The sequence below is a fragment of the Struthio camelus genome, chromosome 3, assembly GCF_040807025.1.
Source record: "Struthio camelus isolate bStrCam1 chromosome 3, bStrCam1.hap1, whole genome shotgun sequence".
Taxonomy (NCBI): Eukaryota; Metazoa; Chordata; class Aves; order Struthioniformes; family Struthionidae; genus Struthio; species Struthio camelus.
In genome coordinates, this window is record NC_090944.1 from 40730673 (window position 1) to 40751653 (window position 20981).

The 20981-nt window shown below is 36.4% G+C and overlaps 1 protein-coding gene across 5 annotated transcripts in view; it reads left to right on the plus strand.

Moving 5' to 3' along the window:
* Window positions 1-20981, plus strand: part of COL19A1 (collagen type XIX alpha 1 chain) — a 209395-nt gene that overhangs the window by 76710 nt on the left and 111704 nt on the right. For all 5 annotated transcript variants that reach the window (XM_009689153.2, XM_009689151.2, XM_009689154.2 and 2 more), the window contains one exon: window positions 20691-20744. In XM_009689153.2, coding sequence (XP_009687448.2) covers window positions 20691-20744 — 54 coding nt within the window. The remainder of the gene's footprint in view (window positions 1-20690; window positions 20745-20981) is intronic.

Here is a 20981-nt window from a genome sequence, read left to right on the forward strand (position 1 = left end):
TTTAGCAGACACTTAGTTTATTCAAATAATTATTGAAGAATAACGATACTGAGTTTCCGATTACTGCCCTCCAGTATTAAAATTGTGCCAACGCCTCTGAATTGTACCATATTGTCACAGAATATACTTGCTATACTAATCTGTGTGATGGATCTATTGAAGATAAAATCAGAATAGTTTGAATTTTAATTCATATTCACAAGTATCAGGTGTGATTAAAAAATCTGAACCTTAAACTTTGATTTTACTAATACAAAAACCTCTGCCAAACCTTGCATATCAAGAAATGAGATAGTCTTCACTTACCTGTTTAAAACGTCACCCAGGGTGGGATACAGCTGCCTAAACATTAGGCATTTGCCACTCAAACTCTCTGCAGCCTACAAGACACTCAGGTAAGACTGGCAGATACGGCACAGAACCAAGAGGACAACACCAAGGGGATACTTCTAGAAGTGGCAGCTGCCAGCATGAATTCAGACACCTAAAAGTAGCACAAGATGCCTTTTTAGGCAAATGACTCCCACCACTAATGACTTTTAACAAATAAGATAAAACATTATTTATGACCTGAAGGTATATTAATATGAACAATCCTGTTTTTTCGTTTTGGTGACCATATTATTCCATAGGTTGACTATTTGAAACTGACTCAATCTTAAGTCTGTAAGTTCATCTAGATCAAGTTAGCTCTCGTTGGTCTTTGTTTTACTGTCTTCAGTCGAAATTGTGTTATCATTTATACTGATTTCCAGCTGGATGAACACAGAGAACAGCAAGAAGGTTTCTCAGTGTGCATCCTAGTTTATTTTTAATGCCTACATAATGCCTACATTGTTCGGTCTCTACCCCCGGAGGTTTTCCACACCAGCCCTGAACAACCTGGTCTGATGTCATAGCTGACACTGCTTCGAGTACGACATTAGATTAGAGACCCCCTGTGGTCACTTGGTCACTTGGTCACCTGAAGTATCCTATGATTTTATGATTTGCAATCATGAGTGTGACCTTCTGCTTAATCAGCACTTGCTCACATTATAAACCCACGTAAAAAAGGACAACAATAAAAAAGTGAGATTTTCTCTTTAAATATTGGGGAGACGAGTTGAATGTACATTTAATTTACAGTATAGATTAGAGAACAGCTATCAATGACTTAGTGTTGTTTGTTATGTACATGCTTTGTAATTTCTGATAAACACTGAATTGAGTCTTGTTTACTACAATATGTTATAGGCATATGTTACAAATGTGTATATAGATGCACAAACTACTTGTTTTGGGTGACTGAATCTGAGGGAGACTTATACCTTTGCTCTAATGGCAGATCAGCTATCAACTGATGGATGGTCTCAGAGAAGCAATCAAAGAAAGCCCATGTGGTAACATTGTCCTTGATTGCTTGGGTGATGGCAGCATATGCACTGTCTGGGATGTTTTTAGCTAAGGTTTGCTGAAACTATGAAATAGTTTATTTTGCAATAAAAAGATCCACAAAATAAATTGATCTCTTCAAAATTTAAGTACAAAAAAAGAAATCTTAAAAGTAATTAATATAATTATTGCCATGCAACTGCTGGCTTCTGTGGTCACAGTTGCGCTCACCTGAGCTGCAACAGTTACATCAGCTGAAGTTCTGTCCATATATCTACTAAATGCTGTTTTATCTAACAAGGTAAACCTTCTTTCATTTTTATAGCTTTCTGTGTATTCCTTTTTTTCCCCCCCCCCTTTTTGGACTGCTTTCTTACAGACAGTGTCCTGACTTGCAACAATTAATTACTGAAAAAATATTACTGTCAATTTTTGACTTGAGGTAATTTTAAGTATGAAAGAGCCAGAAATTAGTAATGGGAAGCATAAAAACACAAGAGTAAAATAAAATCCTGTCTTTTTAGTGAGGTTTTAGTACGGTTTTTGAGATAGAGGTCTAACAGTCAGAGATCTCTGATCCTGGTTTTGATATCTGTAAGCAATACGGTAAATATAAAATGTTAAAAAAGGAATAAAACGTGGGATAGATTAATGCAAAGGATTATACGGAAAGAATTGCTATTTAATGCACTGGCAAGAACCTGAGCCATATAGAAATTGCAGTGCTCTGAGGTTGCATCTGTTCCCACAATGAGTATCTCACAAGCCTCCAAGTTGGAACAAAAAGCACAGAACCCTAAAAATAACAATCTTTAAAGTTAGGGGGGACCAAGGGGCCCCCACTCTAAAAACAAAGTTAGAAGCCCTATTTTTTTTAAATATGTACTTAAAGCTAGGCCACACAATTTTGTGCATCTTTTAATGGCTATCCGTTTACTCTAAATAGAGAAGAAAAAAAATCATTAAAAAGAAAGTGCAGCGTCTTAGCTGAAACACAAGTTGGGTTTAAGTTGCTTAGTTGCAGCCATTGGGGATGGGATGAATTATTTAGTTGCACATTATCACTAACAAAGTTTTAAAAAATAATTGCAGAAGTTTCAATACCAAATTATCAATATTTTGTCTTTCTCTGAGGTAACCTTTGCCTCTCCAACAGTCATGTTCAGTACTTTAATTTGTAGCGTTTTAATTCACCAAGGCAAGATGTGTAAATGCTTCAGTTTAGAGAAGTGGATGCATCTGATGTGTTGAGCTTGGCAGCTTTTACAAGATTAAGCAAGAAATGGACTGCAAGCTGGGTCTAAGATCTTAAAATCTACACAGGCTGAAAAATTAATGTTGATGTGGTAATAAATACTGGTGCCAGCTGAGTTATCCTTGGTATCATTATCTCAATATCCTTTCCCCACCATGGGCATGAGGAACTAGGAAATATTTCTTTGAGAAAATAGGGCTATTGGATTTTTTGGGTTTTATTTTGTTTTGTTTTTCCTCCATTGGCTTATTTTGATACCTGAAGTAAATGTGCAGTATGTGTATTGCTTGGGAGTTGGAACTGGGTATGAGCCTGTTAATTAATCAGGAAAGTACCTTTTAAGGTAACTTTTCAGCTTTTTTTCTTTATTAAATCTTTAATTTTTCCTCTCCTACCTTCTTGCTCCTGCTTCTTTCTATCACTCTGGTTAGTACTCTTTACCTGGTCACCCATTTGTCTGTCTTCTTGTCTGCCTTCTAACTTACTGTAATATCCTTCACCATCACTGTTTCTTCTGATACTTCAGTTTTTTGGGACAGATTGAACCTGAAGTACCATATAAATTTCATTATAATATAGCATCTTTATTTTTTTTGAAAAAGAGATAATTGAAAAGCCCGCACATTTGAGGTGTTAACGGTTTTTGTTTTCTGTAACACTGCCAACATGTTACAGCCAAGCAAATGCAACTGGATTATAGCTCATAGATAATACTGACTTGACAGAGCTAGGAATCTTGCACTCCTTTTCCCACTTAGCCTGTCCAAAGTATAAAATCCCTTTTTCTATTCTAACTCCAAGAAGCAAGTAACTGTACTGTTAGACTGATTAAGTTGCAGTACTAGTTTGATAGGTCGGATGACTCGGAGAGAAATGGTGAGTGACAGAGTGATAGCTGTGCTCTCGAGGTGGAGTCTTCAATTGCAGTTTGCCTTGACTGGTTGCTTTTCTTTGTAAAGCATAAACCCCTCCTATCTTACACACTAAATAAAGAATTTTAAAACCAAGTGTCATTGGAGCTGACCTATGTGGCAGTATATGTGCTGTGATATTCACTTCTGAACATGTGATCTTTAGTAAAGTAATAGTTTTACTGTAACTCTTTGATTGATATTTCTCAGTTAAATGATATAAATGCAAAAATTTTGTAAATTTGTCTAAGGGAGTAAATAATGGTAATTATATATTATTTCCAAAGTTTCATCCTTTAGTCTTTACTTTTTGTCTGTTTTGATTGTGCTTTCGCCTGTGTGTACATGTGAGAAGAAAGAGATAGTCTGGGGCTTATCCAACCTAAACGTAGAAAAAATTGTCATCTGCTTCACTTTTTTCTGAATGCAGGATGTTCTTTGTATATTTTTACTATCTTGTGAAGTACAATTTAAATTATCCCAGGAAACAGGGCTTCCTCTATTTCCTTCAGGAGAAAATTCCTAATAGATCTTAGTGTCAAGAAGATTTCCTGGAGGTTCAACTTTTTCTGTTTCATCCTATCACACCTAATAAAATAGTTCTGTGTCTATCTTTCTTCCGTTTGCAACACACATGGCTATAAACTTCAGTGTATCCTTAGGTGTAGTTATTTATTTTTTTCTAATCTTCAATATGCTTTTCTTCAATAAGCATAAGTAAATGAATAAAGGAGTTGTGCTTCCTTTCTAAGGTGCTACTTGAAGGAGCCATTATTTAGTTTTATTTTATAATATTTCCATACTGGTATGGCCTGTAAACCTCAGCAGTGTAACAGATCTACATGAAACACCTCCTGTACTAAGGAGCTTGCAATCCACTTGAGAAATGGAAGCTATTACTCATGGATTAAAAAAAAACAGAATGAACCTGGGAAGTCCATAATTAAAAACACTAAAAATTGCAATTAAGAGAAGCAGTTATTAACTCTGCTGTGTTGTAGTACAAAGCTGCTATTTGTCCGCTGCAGATTTTCTTAGAAATGCTTCATTCTGAACAGAAGATCATAATATAGTAAATTCAATAAACTGTGAATCTTGCAAGCATGACCACTGCATATACAGGTCTGTCAGCGTATATGTTAGGAAGAATGGAAGAAAGTGCATTTTGTACTATAAACTAAGGGTTCAATTGCCCTAACTTTGTTTGAGTGATGATGGAGTTAGTGCTTCTGTGCTGAAAAGGTGCCTGCTTAGCTTTGCCAGCCTTCAAGAACATATATTTTATTTGGAGAAAAAAAAAAAAGCATGATTTTCTGAAGTCCCTTAAATCCTGTTTAATACAATCAAGATGCATTCATGCATTGTGTATAAGCCAATTGGATATGAATATGGATTGAGTTCTTTCATACCTGTCTCCTAACACTATAAACTGAAGCATTTAGATTTCTTTTTCTCATATTGTAAGTATTTAGTTACCTATTCACACCTTTTAAGCTTGGCACAGGAGGAGAATATTGTTCTTTTTGTTGCTCGTACAGTTTTTCTGCTGTAAACTTGTGTGTAGTATTTTAATTTTTTTCTTCTGAACTTATATATGCTTAAACATTGTTTACATGGGTATGCAAGTGTTTTTACTTGAGGGATTTTTTTTTTTAGTACTAAACAGATCATACACAATTCCAAAGGGAGACACTTGCACACAGGTATTCTAGGGCGAAAAGAAAAGCATATTGCTAATCTTACAAGAAGTCTCTCCTGTAATTAAAGCTTTCATGTTTGCTATGCTGGTAAAACAGACGTTACCAGAGCTTGTTCTGTAGTTCTGAGCCATCTGGCTTGATCTGACCATGTTCAACTTTTTGGCACTTTCAGACACTGAGGCTGTATCAAAACTAGCCACTGGCAACGGTCCCTACTCTGTGCTAACTTTTGATCAGTGCTTGGGGATTACATGGGGAAATGCTGATTAGCCTCATTGAAATATCTGCCTTCACAGCTGGAATCTTTCAATTTAATGGTATAGATGATCAAATCCTCCGTCCCAAGCTATGTTACTGTTTAATTTACTTACAGACATACCTACTCGGTCAAATTAAAGGTCCATCTAGCTCAGCATCCTGCTTTTAATGATAGCCAGAAGTCAATGCCTAGGGAAAAGTATAAGGACGAAGTAAGCAAGTACAGCACTTCTTTCCATGTACTCTTCCAGTCTTGAATTATTTGAGGCCAAGATCTGAGCCAGATGTGGTTTCAGTGAATTTAATAGCCTTCAATGGACTTCTCTTCCATTAATGTGCAGTTTCCCGTTGAACTCATGTAAACTTTAAGCATCTGCAATATCCTGTGGTGAGAAATTATGCTATTTATCTTCATGTTTGAAGAACCACTTCCTTTTGTTTATTCAGAAGCTGCTCCTTATTAATTTCATTTGATGCCCCCTACTCCTTCTACTGGAAGATTCCTGCTTTCCCTTTCCATATCAATCAGGAATTCATAAGCATTTATCCTATGTTTCTTAGTTGTCTTTTTTCTAGACTGAAGAATCCCAGTTTACCTAGTTACTCCTACTGTTAAAACTGATTTGCATCTGATCATCTTTGCTACCTGCTTCTGAACCTTTTTTAGTTCTGTTGTAATGTTTTAAATTGGTAGAGATGAGAACTTCAGTGTATGTAGTATCACAGTGAAGTGCTTTGTTTCATTCTCCATGCCTTCCTAATATATTCTGGCATTTAACTTCCTTTTAAACTGCTATTTAGCACTGTGCTTGGCCCTCAGGCTCACTCTTGAGTCCTTTTGAACTGACCCATTACCAGTCATGGCATTTTGGAAGCTGCAGCTGTGTTCACAGATCGTATCTGTGAAAATGGAAAAGGGGGAAAAAATCCCTCATGTTCATCACTTTACATTTACCTACGCTGAATTTAATTTGCCCTTTTTTTTGGCATGTCATTTAATCTCATTGGTCCTTGTGCAGTTTGTCACAGCTCATCCTCATCTGTTGTACCCTGTGTAGTTTGGTATCATCAGCAAATATTCTTATTTCCCGATTTATGCCCTTCTCCAGATCATTTATAAGTATGTTGAACAGCACATGCCTGAACACATGCCTGTGGCGACTGCAGAGGTGACTTCCCTCTGTTGTGAGAATCTTTCTTATCTTTTAAATAGTGTTTCATTTTGATTTGCTTTCATCTATGCAAGAGCTGTTCCTCTTTATCTCATAATTACTTAACTTCCTTTTACTGAGGGAACTTTCTGAAAGACTTTTGAAATTCAAGACTACTGTATTGACCTGATTGCATTTTTTCATCCACTTACTTCATTTACTAGGTTACAAAAGCCATATTGACTTTGTCATAGAATGTCATTATTAACCTATGTGTTCACTAATTGTACCCTTTATGCCTTTTCTTTCTTTCTTTTTTTTTAAATTAATTGTTATTGAACAAATGTGAGCCTTAGTGGTTCCCCTGTGCTGCTTTGCAAATTATTCAGAAACTATCTTGTAAAACTGGACAGGTTGTCCAATAGACAATTGAAATGATGACAACTCAATTTGCTACATTTTAAATAAGCAGGAAAGGGCTCGATCTGTAGAATGTGAGGCAGGAATTTAGCTAAGCACCTGGCGTGCTGAATACTGGGTCTCCTTCCAACTGTCCACAGCCTATGTCTGAGGATTCAGAAAGTTATGTCAAGATGAACCCAGAGTCATTCTGATAACTTCTTCCTGATTAAGGCACCTCTCACTCTTTGAACAAATGTGTCTGTTTGTCTGTTTTAAGATGATGTCTTTGTGTTTTTTGGCCCTTGTGCTGAAGAATAAAGGAGCTAACCTACATATCAACTGATTACTTTTTAATACACAAGTTTATATGACATTTAGGCTTTGGCTAGCTCTCGTAAATATTGAGATCACTTCAGTGTGTACAAGCATTTCTAAATACTACTCGCTATATGAGTTTTATCTGAGATATAGGTGGTCACTGGGAAAGACAGAAAAGTTACGCATCCATACAGCAACTGAAGATTTGCATCCTTTGCTATTTGTTTTCTTCTACTCCATCGTCCTGGTATAGTCCAGCAGAGGAGAGTTGTTGGTCCCATATCCATTTTTTTACTTGTTGTTAAAGAATGACAGAGGGCTTGAGAATATATGCACTTGTCTGTGGCTAGTTAGCAGATTTTTACCTCTTGAAACACACACATCCTCTGAGCCAAAGAATGTAACAACTGAAATATGAACAATGTGTCAAGAAATGTATAGGTAAATAACACTTCTAACTTAGAAGTAACTTACTTTCTCTGTTTCAAAGCCTACAAAGGTATGTAAACTTCAGTGTAATATTCTCATATTTAAGACTCGTCGAATGTATTTTAGTTCCTCAGTAATAGTAACATAGAGATGGAAAAACAGCTAAATCTATATATGCTACCTTTGATTTCCAAAGAAGAGCTTTTGTGCCTGTGTAAGTTAATGCTAACATTCTTTGGTGCCAGCAGGCTCTCTACTGTATTTAAAGTGTGAGTCTTATAGATTTTAAAGGATGGAATATGCATGTGGAAATATAATGGAAATTAAATATAGGGTATAGTCATGATTTTGTAATTTGTAAAAATTAAAATACCGGTTAATAGTGTCTTTGTACCTTTCACATGAAAAGTACAGTGTTCACTTACGTACTATACGGTGGAGGATTTCCACTTCCTAACACATTTGATTAAGAAAATCAGTGGTTTACAAAGAGAATTCCAAGTGTAAAGTTGCCTTCCTCCTTTCATTATGGATCTTTTTTTCAATATTATAGCACTGCCGAATGTTAGCAGTTCTAGCTGAAGTACTGCATATAGCCCTCTAACTCAGGGTGGTTCTCGTTATGAAGTTCGAATGTGAACAATTCTTATCTTGCTAAGAACAAGATTAGTGAAGGAGAGTAACTTTGCCAATATCTTTCTAAATGCTGGTGTTTGAACTCTAAAACTTTCTACCCACTAGAAATCTAGCACTCAACAGGTGCATTTTCTTGGTATTGGAAAGGTGTCTTATTCAGTCACACTTATCCTCACCAAGATTTGTTACAATTTTAAGCTCTGAAAATGGTGATTTGCACGTGTTATAGAATTTACTTCACTCCACAAAGCTCTCCGAGATGCCGAAGATCCCAGAACACAGGAAGCCTCTCACATGCTCGGCACGGATGTAGAGCTCTGGACAAGTAAGCAGGTGCAGTGCTCTGCAGAAATAGCCAAGCCCATTCTAAACAAGCTAGCTGGGGTATCAGAAGCATTGTAGCTTTGTTAATGGCCACTATGTTGAAGAATAAGGTCTAATAGCATGAGCAGAGTGCCAAGTCATTTGATGTACTGCTTCTAGTAAGTTACTTGTGTGCTGGCTTGGAGCTTTCTGTCAAGACATGTCCAGAGCTGGACAACAAGTTGCCATTACATCTTATGGATGCCTAGAAAAGATGTACTACTTTCGAAAGAGAGAGGTGGGGGCACTAAAGCTATTCACCTTTTTCAGTTGTAATTTTGATAAATGATAATTAATTTAAAATTTGTGTAGCAATTTTATCTACTAGGAGGGCTGCATAGTTTGCATCTGGAAAGGTATTTTGAAGGAACAAAAAGTATTCACTGGCCGTGGATAGGAAGCACAGCATCATTCTCTCTCTACAGGGATATGTTGAGTCCTAGTTTCCATTTCAGAACTGCGAGGGAAGGGTAGCACGGGTGAGGTGAACGCTCAGGGTTGGCTCAGGGCAAGCTGCATGCAAAACGGTGGAAGAGATGAACATGAGTAGGTTAGTCAGGCAAAATAGGAAGAACCGGCCGTGCATATATGTGTATTTCTGAGAGAGCTTGAAGAAACTAAGAATAGGTCAGGAGCCAGAGTAGGGGTACATCATTATTAAAGTGGAGATAAAAATCAAGATTTGTAGTATGTCCTGTGTCCTACATTTAACTGCACTGCCTTCCACAAAGTATGTGCCTGGATGAAGCCTGTAACTAGTAAATCCTACTCCGTTTCAGAGGCAAAAGTAGAATCCAGAATTCCTGATTTCCCTGCTTTTCACTAGCTTGACTAGTAAATTGTTTGTACTCTATCATGAGTAGAAGGTGTCTCCTACTCAGCCTGTGCTTTTAATCCAAGCAGAAGAGAGGAGTCATCTTCTAGCTTTCATTCTAGCACCTTCGGCTTTCACTGCAGCTAGTTAGTCGGTCAGCTCATGTGATAAAGCTCATTGCTGTGAATTAAAAGGTCCTCTCTTCTGACTCCACAGATGACCTGTGATGTAAGGCCTTGTAGTTCATTATGACAGAATTTCTTTGTTTGTCATTTATTAAGCTTAAGAAACTGAATTTTAAAAAGATGATATTGCTGAGTTAAAAGATAAGAAATGCCAGAATAGAATTCATTTGCAAACTAAATGTGGCCTCAGTTGACTTAAGGAGAGGCCTGGAAAGGGCCCGTCAGATGAATGTTCCCAAATAGTCTCACAGAAATGGATCAACATCTGCACATTTTTTTCAAACTCCTTTTAATAGCACTGTCTCTGGATCACTGTTAGTTTTTTTGGTCTTTTTGCTATTTTTACTACTTTCTCCATTTGCTCTTGATCATCTCTGCCTTCTCTCTTCTCTGCTCCTTTTTTTCTGGCTCATATCATACTTTTCCTCTTATGCAAACACCCACCCATATACATATTTCTGCATTCTATTTCCTCATTTTACTTTTCCAAAAGCTGTTCACATTTCACTGATACTTCTTCATATTTTGGAGTGAGAGTTGTTTTTTACTGGAAGGGCTGTGAGAAGCTTTGTAGGTACAGTGTACCGTAAGATGGATGACTTCAGGTAATACGGTTGATCAAGTCTTACAGTTAGCCAGGACAGAAGATGAAAGTAGTTTCATATCGCTGTAATTATCAGTATTCTCTGACGGTCTAAGCTAGATGGGAAATTTCTTCTGGATCCCAGATCTGGTAATTGTTTCAACTCTGAGAGAGTGAACTTGCATGATTTCCAATTGAAAGTGTGCATTTACACTAGTATGCTCGTGCATTTGCAGACATATTTATGTGTGTATTACAATAAGTCAAATAATCATCCCCTTCTAGGAAATATAATGTAATACAATCATGAACATCATATTTACTAACATACCCAAGAAATATTTTTCCAAATTACAAAATTTCTAACTTAGTCCTTTGATTTAATGGCAATGCAGTTATTAAAGGAAATGCTTTCTTTACCAAGAGCTTTAAGACAGAAAGGAGGCTCTGAAGGAAGAAGGCTCTGAAGAATCACTATTACAGCAATAGTGATTAAACGCAATTGAATACTCGTTGGCAGATGCAGTATATTACTTTAATTTAGCAAACCGAATAAAGCTAGTGACATGAGAGTCCCCTTTGCTTCAAGCTGGAGGCGGTTCTTGGGCAAAGATATGCTGTAAGACTGAGCTGGCAGGGTTCACTGCAGGGAAGCAACCTGTATACTGCAGCTGCTACTATCAGTGAGATGTTGCTGCATGCACTGTGGCAGAAGATTATCCTTTATGAAAAAGGAGAGCACTGACAGGTATCTAAAAAGAAGAGGCTAATCTAACAAAATACAGTATTGATACTTCAATATTAGAAAATTTAATTTAGCATAAATTGCATGTGTGTTTATGCCCCCTTGTATTTTTTTTGAAGTTTAGCCTAATATTGAGAGACCTATTTTTTAAATCTTTTATGTGATATTCCTATAGTAGGTAGGAATACTAAGAAGAAAATTTGCATATGAAATATCTGCATTTAAGTGAACGTGGTCCCTAGGTCTAAATCAGACTTTCAGTTTTGGGTTTAGGAACAGAATTTATGGACAAAGAATGATGAAAAAGGAAACAACAAAACGACTACTTACATTGATCACTGTAGAAGAGGAGAAGATAGAACTTTTGTTCATAAATAGATCAAAAGTAAAATTCAGTCTGAAAAAAAGTTTTCCACAACCTGCAAGGGCAGTTGTGGGTGTTGCTATTGGCAAGTGAGTGGCATAGTGAGTTTATGCATTTAAATCTCCAAAGCATATTTACCTCCTTCAGCTGTAGGTGATGTGCATTAAGGTAACACTGTCAATGAGATAAACAGTCCTCATCCCTCCTGTCTTCCTCTCCAGTCACTTCTTCCTGTCCCTAAGGGTCCCTGTGCAGTGCCATTGCAACCGTTTCTGTGAGGCATAGTAATCTGAATAAATCAGGGTACTGTTTTGACCAAAAAACCTCTCTGTTTACTGGGTCATATCTCAACAGGTTCTGTTTCCCCAAACTTCTATTTCACTTTTCTTCGGCTAAGATATTTCAAAATAGCAGACAACATTTTTATGGACTAGAAGGTATTACGGTCTGTATAGATGACCTTTAGGGCTGAAGGAAAACGGAGTGATTCCTTCTGGATGAAGCTAACCTGAAAGATGCCTTCCAGAAATAAACCTAAGGTGTTCCAATTGCTAGTGGCTGTTCAGTCTATGGAAGCAGACTGAAGTTACTCCAAAGTAAACCCCCATAAAATACTTACAGTGTCAACATCTAGTTCCCTTCACCATTTGCTCTACAGATCTTCTCCTGCCATGCTGCACTGCTTGCTGAAACTTGCTTCTGTTGTCCATAGCTGGATGGCAGGTATGGCTCACATTTCCCAGGATACCCTTTCTGCAGATGCCACTTCCCTTTCAGAAGGCTACAGAAGATTTTCTGCCCTGTTTAGTCTAGCCTCATTCATTTTCACGCTTCACTGCACCGTGGTCCAGCTAAACGAGAAAGATGACAGTTGTTTTCACACACAGTATCCTATGAGCTGGTTGCATGGACAGTTGCCACGGAAGTGGGAAGTGTGGATTCAGACCCTCTCAAACAGGGAGAAAGCTTCCTGCAGTAAAGCTGTAATCACTAAGTTTTTTGCAAAAGATAGCCATCTTCTGCTCTTCTAGCTGAGTTTTGAACTGACCTTAGCAAAATCTGAGCAAGATGTACATATTCTAAACGCACATCAAGCTTCCTCCTCAAACAAACGTCCAACAGAAGACTAAGTTCATCACACCTTTAGATTGTACTAGGATCTGTGAGAGCTTTACTGAAACCCCAAGAAGCTCCTAATCTAAAATGTAAATTTCTATGGCCCTATAAATGAATTACTTAGTCTAAGAAAATGGAGGTACCAGATACTTCTGTAAGAGTAAGCCTGACGACCACAGTTAATAGTAACAGGTATGGAAAATGCCTTTATTTCTGTTAGTGTGCAGTAGAAAAAGAGCCAGTGTTAAAGCCTTTGCAGAAAAGGCATAGCAGTCCATCAGCTTGTGCAAACATTTGACGTTGCTTTAACCATCTGCAGAACATCTTTTAGAGTCTAAATAGCAATAGCCTGCCAAAAGCATGAAAGTATTGGTGTCTAAAAAATACTACATGATTCTGTGAAAGCAATACTATTTGTCAGCTGTTGACAAGAACAGATTGGATTTAGGTTGCCTTAGGATACCAGCCTTAAAAAGAGACTGGTTCGTTCCTCTTACGGAAAAATCTTCATTCAACACTAATGCTAAGCCAGTATAAACAGAAACCTCCCAGCTAAAAGGCAGATAGAACTTTAAACAATTGCAGCTGAAAGTCAAGTCCATTTGTAGTATTTACTTAAGTAAAGGAAAAATATTATGCTCATTAAATCAGACAGATTTTCTTTTTAATATTTAATTTATTGGCAGATATACAGAGACTAAAATGCAAAATTATTGTAGAATTTGGTACTGGAAACTTGGAGCCAAATTCAATAATTAATTTTCTTTTAAGGTGATATAAAAAACTTAAATATTTGTAGAAGTCCAAAGCGTATATTGGGATTCCATTGTGTTAGGCACAGGGCAAAGAGAGAGCAGGCCAATTATCTCATCCCAAAGATATTTTAATTAAAATATAAGTTTTAAGAGAGAAGATGGATACCTACAGAACAAGCAGACTTGATTGCTTAATAGAAGAATAAATAGTGTGAAAGATAATGCTTCACTCATTGTCTAAATTTTGTGCTCGTTACACAAGAGAAGAATTTTAGGGGAGGATGGGTGGAATGAGGATAACGATATAACTTTGTGAAAGTTTTGAAGTGCTAAGTTGTACACTTTTTCCCTGAGCTTAGTACTTAGATTTCCCAGTATTTAAATGTGTGTACATGGGAAGCAGCAAAAGAGAAGATACATGACGAGCACAGTTCGAGCACAGTGCCATTCAGAGTGAGTGAATGATACCAGGATAAGGTAGCATTTGTTAAGAACAGAGAGGAGATTGTGGCCAAGTCTGGATGAAAGTCTTAGCTCTGAAGATATCTGGAAAAGGCCATATCTGTAGGTTATAGATGAGGTCAATCTGTAAAAATTAGATATTTGAATCTGAGAGAGAGGTCTACTTCGAGATGATTCCCAGTGCTTGGTGATTAACAGAAGCCATGTTGTTCCAGTAGCAAAATAGGAGTTTTTTTCAAGGAATAAATTTTGAAGTAAATATTTAAAATTCTAACTTGAATAATTAGATTTCAGCAAGAAGATGCTGGAAAGTTAAGATTTTAGTATGGACAGGAAGCAAGTCTGGAACAGAAATGTAAATCATGACTCAGCAATTAATGCTGATTTTGTGTTTGCAGATGAGATTAGCCTGAGAGAGTGCAGAAGGAGAGGAAAACTGGACCCTGAATTCCCTGTATAGCCTCTTCATAGGAAGTTGCACGTATTATTTGTCTTGAATTCATGAGCTTTTGTAGCTTGGAAAGCCTTTTGTTTTTGGCTTTGTGAAGAAAGTTATGAATGCTGGTACCAATATTTGAACTTCAGTGATATTCCATGTATAAAATGTATTGTAGAATTCAGCCAAATGGAATGAGTTAAAAATAGAGTATCAATAACTATTCCTATTTATTTTTTGTAGGATCTTTATTGTATGTTATATGATTTCTTTCTGTGTTTGAAAGCTGTTGATATAAATATCACAATGAATTTTTTGGGAATATTTTGGAAAGCTCTTCAGAACCACTGTGTGTAAGTTCTTACTGTGTAAGTAAATATCAAGGAGTATTTTAAAATGTAGATCACCATGAAAAGCTCAAAGTGACTTCAGAACATAAATAAAAGTTACCTGATTGTACTTTCTCTGAAGATAGCATTGATATACTCAAGGAGCTTTTAAAAACACATCTTATTTATGATATTGAAACTCTACCTTTGGGTAGTTCATGCTTTAGGTTGTATTTATCTTTCTTATTTTTATGACTCTTAAGAATATTTCATTGAAATTTAGTCTGGGTATTTATGACCAAATAATTAGAGAAAATAGAGTGAGGTTTTGTTTTTTGTTTGTTTCTTTCTTTCCCTTGAAAAAAGAAAAAAATAACTGAAATGATGGCGGCAAGATGAGCAATGATAGCATACAGATTATAAGTTTGCAAACCACAACATCTAAATTTTGTGTTGCAAAAAGCAAAGCCACGGTGAGCATCATATGCCTGAGTAGATTTCATTTGGGGCATTATATTATTGAAAAGCAAAGCTAAATGTTAGGTTGTGGTTTACCTTGTATAAATTGTAACAAGCAGGAGTTATCAAAAATCTCAGTAATTTTTTCTTCTTCTGCTAGCTACCATTTATCACCAACAGAAAATATGCATAGCCCGAAAGGATGAAGTTGTGTCTTTGTGTGTCCTTTACCCTAACAAATCTCTTAGGTGAAAATGTGTTTTACATACTATTCTACATAGATTATTGTTTCTGCTTATGACAATATTATTTAGTACCTTTCAGTATTTTTTAAATAATCTCAAGTAATGAGATCTCTGGTCTTCATCAAGGAACTTAAGGCAGTCTTTTAGGTTTCCAGGAGATAATATGACATTGAAAATATGGACCAAGGTGAGATTCAGAGTTCTGTGAGGAACGCCTAAAGAGAGCAAAAGATTGGAGTTTTCTTATTGTTTTGTTTTGTTTTGTTTTCAGTAAGGCATTGCTGGTAGGCGTGCTATGGCATTTTCTAGACCTGAAATACTATAATTTGAGTTTTCTGAAGGCTTATTTCACTGAAAGAGAGAACAGGGTTATATCTGTTTCCCATAAACACACAAGCATACAATGATTTATGATCAAGTATATGTAGACCGTTCTCAAGAAAAATATACAGTGAAGACAATTTCTCTGTCTTCTTAGATAGCTAGTTAAAGGTTTTTCAAATTGCCTATCATTCTGGTTCAAAGAAGAGCATGTACCTAAAAGCTGTCTGTTTTCTATGTAAGGTACAATACCCTGAATGGGACACTGCTCTTCACTATTCTCATCATTGACAAGTAAACCAGAATAATTGATTTTTTCAGCTTGCACTTGGCTCATCCTAAAATGGAACTTGGCCTTTTTAAAATAGCTTTGTGTTATGGACTTGTTCACTGTGTATTCTGCAACAATCTACAGGTCCTTTTTTGCAGTACTGTTACATGATCAGTTATTCCTTATTTGTTATTTGTGCACTTGATTTCTCCATTCCAAAAACACTACATTGTAACATTTATTTAAATTGATTTTTTAAATCACTGCTCTGATTGATCACGATCATTTTTCATTTTGAAGTTGTTCTACAAAGAACAAAAATAGATGACTGCTTCCTTTCAGTTGGTAGGAGGAGATAGTTCATCAGTGCAGTTTTGGGTCCATGTATTGGCTTGGCTTCAGATTATCCTGTATTTAAGGTTTTGGACTCAACTGAGATGATAGTTAGCCTTTATGTAGCTTCTCCATGAGTCTGCTTAAAAATGCGATGTGTGACACCAGCCAGTATTTGGCCAATATGAACTTCTTCAATGTTGCTCTGTCTATATAGGTGAAACAGGAAGGAGGTGTTTTTCCTGACATGTTACTTGGCTTGCTCAGGCTTGACACCTGTTGTTTGTGGCTCTTTCCCAAGACAGTGATGGAATAATTTGGAATCATGAATTTTTTTGGTCACAGCTTTAGGAACTGATAAGCATATATAGCGAGCTCTGTAAACTGCTGATACCTATGAAGCTTTGTGAACTCTTTGATCTTTTCATCCATGAGAAGAGAGTTATTCACTGTACATGGTGTTTTGTCTTGCTCTAAGCTGAGGATTGAGCAAACTTTGTACCACCTTGGAGAGCTCGTTGGAGTTAATTTAGTTGTACAAACAGGAGCTAGTGGGAATATTTCCGTGGCCTATATTATTGCCTCAGGATTAGCTTTGATTAATTTTTCTCCATCTGCATCAGCCATTTTTTCTGCCACCAGTGTTCACCTTTCCACCTTCTCCATTTATGCAGCACAAGATGTTCAAAAGCCAAGGAGAGGTATATGAAACACGGACCTTGTGTGGGTTGGTGCGTCTGTGATAACAATTGGCATTACATCATAATCTTTCACTAGGCCTGCTGTTTTTCACAGTGTGGGTGGATAGTCTTTGTTCTTCAGCAGGATATGATATTTATTGAAATGCATGAGTCTTCATGTTTGTATCTGGGAGACTGATTTTCCTATGGGTAGCTGTAAGGGCTGGTCATTGTCTCAATTAACGTTAGTCTGCTCAATACAGCAGCTGAATTGATATTTCCCCGGTTTTGTCTGATCAGATCCAGGATGTCATTCAGTCAGTTATTTGGGCCAGAGGTACCTTGTGGGAGGTGTAAGGAGAGTATATGGAGGCTTTTATTTGTAAACTAACAGTTGTGTAGGTAGAAAACTCACAGTGTAGTAGCCTGTCAGAGCGCAGAAAGGTTTAGTGAGGTCTTTTGTGAATTCTTAAAACTGGATTAATTTGTAAATTAGAACACAGTCTATTTGACTCTGGTTTCTACTTTAAGATGAACGCATTTTACCATAATTGAATTACACAATGGATCTCTCTTGGATTTCCTGAAAAGATGAGCACAGTATTATCTGCCTTCCTGTTGTGTCTGAGTATCCTAAATAGGTAGAGCTGGAAAGATACAGGGCTCCCAGTGCCATCCTTCCAGGTTATCATTATTAGTTTTAGTTTGCTAGAAATAGAAGTGTATTTTTGCAAAGTTTTACACTGTCTCCTTCTGACTCTGCTTAGATAATGGTCTTGTGTGGTACAGGGATATAACCTGTTTGGAAATAAGCTTCTTGTGTCCGTCTTTTGTTTCCTTACATAGCTCCTCCCAATCTGAACAGAGACAGGATCACTAGTCCACCTTGATTACTAGTCCTTTTAAATGCGCGGTGTTTCAGCTGTCCTGAGGTTCTTCACTCTGAGTGTTGCTGCTTCCCTGATGTCTGCTATCCCCCTTTCTGCAGAAAGTCAACAAGAATGTTATTGGGATTGAGTGCTCTCACATTGCACTCTCCTGAAATAGAGCTGTAGCCAAACACAGAAGTTTGTTTAAAAAAAAAAACTAGCCTTAACTAGCTTAAATACATACAGAGTAAAATCACAGAGTTTCAAAAGTTAAAAATTGTAAAGTATGAAGGTATGTAAGGTATGAATTATATGAGGTATTAATTGTAAGGTATGGTATTCAATGCTATCATATAGCCTGTGTAGTTTAGAGACTATTTCAACTGTTGTCGACAATGGTACTTTTAAAATATTTGGAACAAAGGAAATTAGGAATCTGAGATTATTATCATTAACAGGGCAGCACTGCAAAAGAAACATTACCTTTGAAATTTTTAGATATGAATGTATTTTATTTTCCTATACATTGCTTTTGTAATAAGGAGCAAATAATCCACAGAGAAGATTAGATAGCCTTAAGGTTGTCAAGTGAGTAACGGACTGGTACTCTAGTCTTGAAGAGACCATGAGTGAACCTCTGGCTCTAATTAAAGTGTTACCACTGGCTTCACTGCATGCAATATTACACACACAAGACTGAATCCCTTTCAGCACTTACCCTGAAGCAACCCTGCCAGTTTTTTCCAATGGTGTTGCTGAAAGCAGAATGCAGCCAAGGAAATATAAATAACTCAGTGTTATATTGGATTAGTTTTAATTAACTCATAAGTAAGATAGAGTGCTTCCAGACTTTCGTGATCCTGTTTTTGCAGTTACCTACCAAATTGTCTTTAATTCTCGCATCTAAATATAGTATAAGCAGGCAGAAATATTGGACATAAAATGGCATTAACGCCTTTTTTTGAGGTAACCTACAATGTTGATTATTAACAGCCTAACGTACTCTGCAGAGTGGCTTCATCAGTTCTACAAACTGGCTACATTTGAAGCTGTTAATTTTGTAGTGCAGTGTGCTCCCATAAAAGCAGAAATGAGCGTGTCTTGGCTCAGTTTAGGTAAGAATAACCCATAAGAACTAGAAGTCTGTTTAACTTGAATTCTTGCTTCACAGAAGTTGTGGACATTCCACACAATAGGGTTGGCAAATACAAATAATTTATTAAAAAATCAGAGTAAATTCTTAGTAAAATCATATGATTTGGTAGAATGCCCATGGTTCCCTGGATACCCAAAAAAAGTGAGTGGGTGATTTTTTATCATTATCTAAGAAAGTGACAAATATTTTAAATCTTTAAAGACTATTACTCTCTCAAACAATGCCATAATACATAGAACAAACAGAACTTGAAACATACTAAAATAAACATTTTTAGATATGCTATCCTATATTCTGTCCTATAAATATATGGTGTCATTTGAACTTTTTGCACAAATGCATAGCTTTTTGGTTTTAAAATTGTATTTGACAAGCAAAAAAGGCAATACTTGAGAAAAACCTTAAAAGAGTCATTCTAGCTAATGCATAGCAGTAAGTTTGTTATCAACAAGATGTATTACAATTTAAAAAATGAACTAACAAAGATATCTTCTGTACAGGTTTTTTAAATTCACAGTTTGTGGTTGCTAACTTGTTAGTAGGCTTCAGTTGCTTGAGAAAGCACATACGAGCTCATTTTGCAAAACTGATTATTAGATGAGATGCCCTCTGCCTTTGCCACTGGAGGAATAGCTTTGAATCATGGTTATGTCTCAAATGGAGTTAGCAGCATGATCTCAGTTTGGTACCATTTAGCTAACAGAATTATGGAGATTATGCTAACATAATGAAAAGGTTCTGCTCAGACAAGTGTAGTCCCCTGGAGATAACTGAAATCAATGCAGGACTGTTCCCTGTCTTTGGCTGATATGAAGAGCTAGGTCTCTAGTAAAGTCAGTCTCCATGCTTTTGTCAGAATCACATTATTTTTATAATTTGGCAAAGTTCAACCTAGTGACACAGATGCAATTACAGAGCTGTTTAGATTTGTTGATTCTGGAATATGTTCTCCTTTTAATTATACTTCTTAAGCAGATGTATTTTGCCCGCTTCTGAGGAAATCTGTATTAACTAGGCTAGCTATAGGTAGGGATGATAGAGAACTGAGTCCTTTCTTGTGTCTTACAAAGAATATTGTGTTTTGTTGTAAGTGATTCATGAGGAAACCTAGGAACAAGTCTGTATTATTGATTCTGCAGAATCCTTCCCACCTTCCTACCATTTTTTCTTTTTGATTTATAATATAGATATGTCACTCATATTTATACTTATGAGAAATAATTTTCAGAACAAAAATTGTTTTGTTCTTTCAAATGCAGCCAAGGAGCCATATAGCAGTAAAGAAAAATAAAAATTTTCAGGATGAATCTGTTACCTAAACATGAATTGGTTATTAAAAAGAGTATCGGAATGAAAACAATTCAGTTCCTGTCAATTTTAAGATTTTCAAAAACCCAGCTGTTCCCTAATGTAAATGTCTGTTTATCTACATTATTCTCAGAACACTGTGAAAATCTAGAATATTTTTCTGTGGTAAGTCTTTTATGGATGTTCAGTGGCACTGTAAGTACAGAGAGCATTAGCTCTCAGAATGCTAGACATGTTTCAGGGTCATTTATTTTCTGTTGGTATGTAAGAAATAATTTTGCTTGTGCAGTCAACGACATATATGTAGCATGGCATGTAGGACAGACCAGTATCTTTTTTCCAGTTAATTTTTTTTTTATTTTTAATTTTATTTTTTATTCATCCAATATTTTTCCTGTTTAAAAAAGTTACATAGTTTATTTATTTTCTGTATATGTTAAAACAAATATTCATTTTTTTTAGGGTGAAAAAGGAGATAAAGGAGAACCAGGACCACAAGGCATTCATGGAAGAGAGGTAAACTGAAAGATAATAAAATAGTCAAGTTATAGACTTTCAGGGGGGTGGCGAAGCAATGCAATTAGGAATTTATGGAAGGAGAGTGGTGGATTTAGGAAATGCAAGAAAAATTCATATGAGATATGGGTTCTGAGGCCTTAAAGTTGGATAGGAGAGTTGTAGGTGAGAATATGGTAGGTTCCCTTATATTTCCGTTGGGGGTTCATGAGATAAACTTAAAGAAGTTTGGGGATT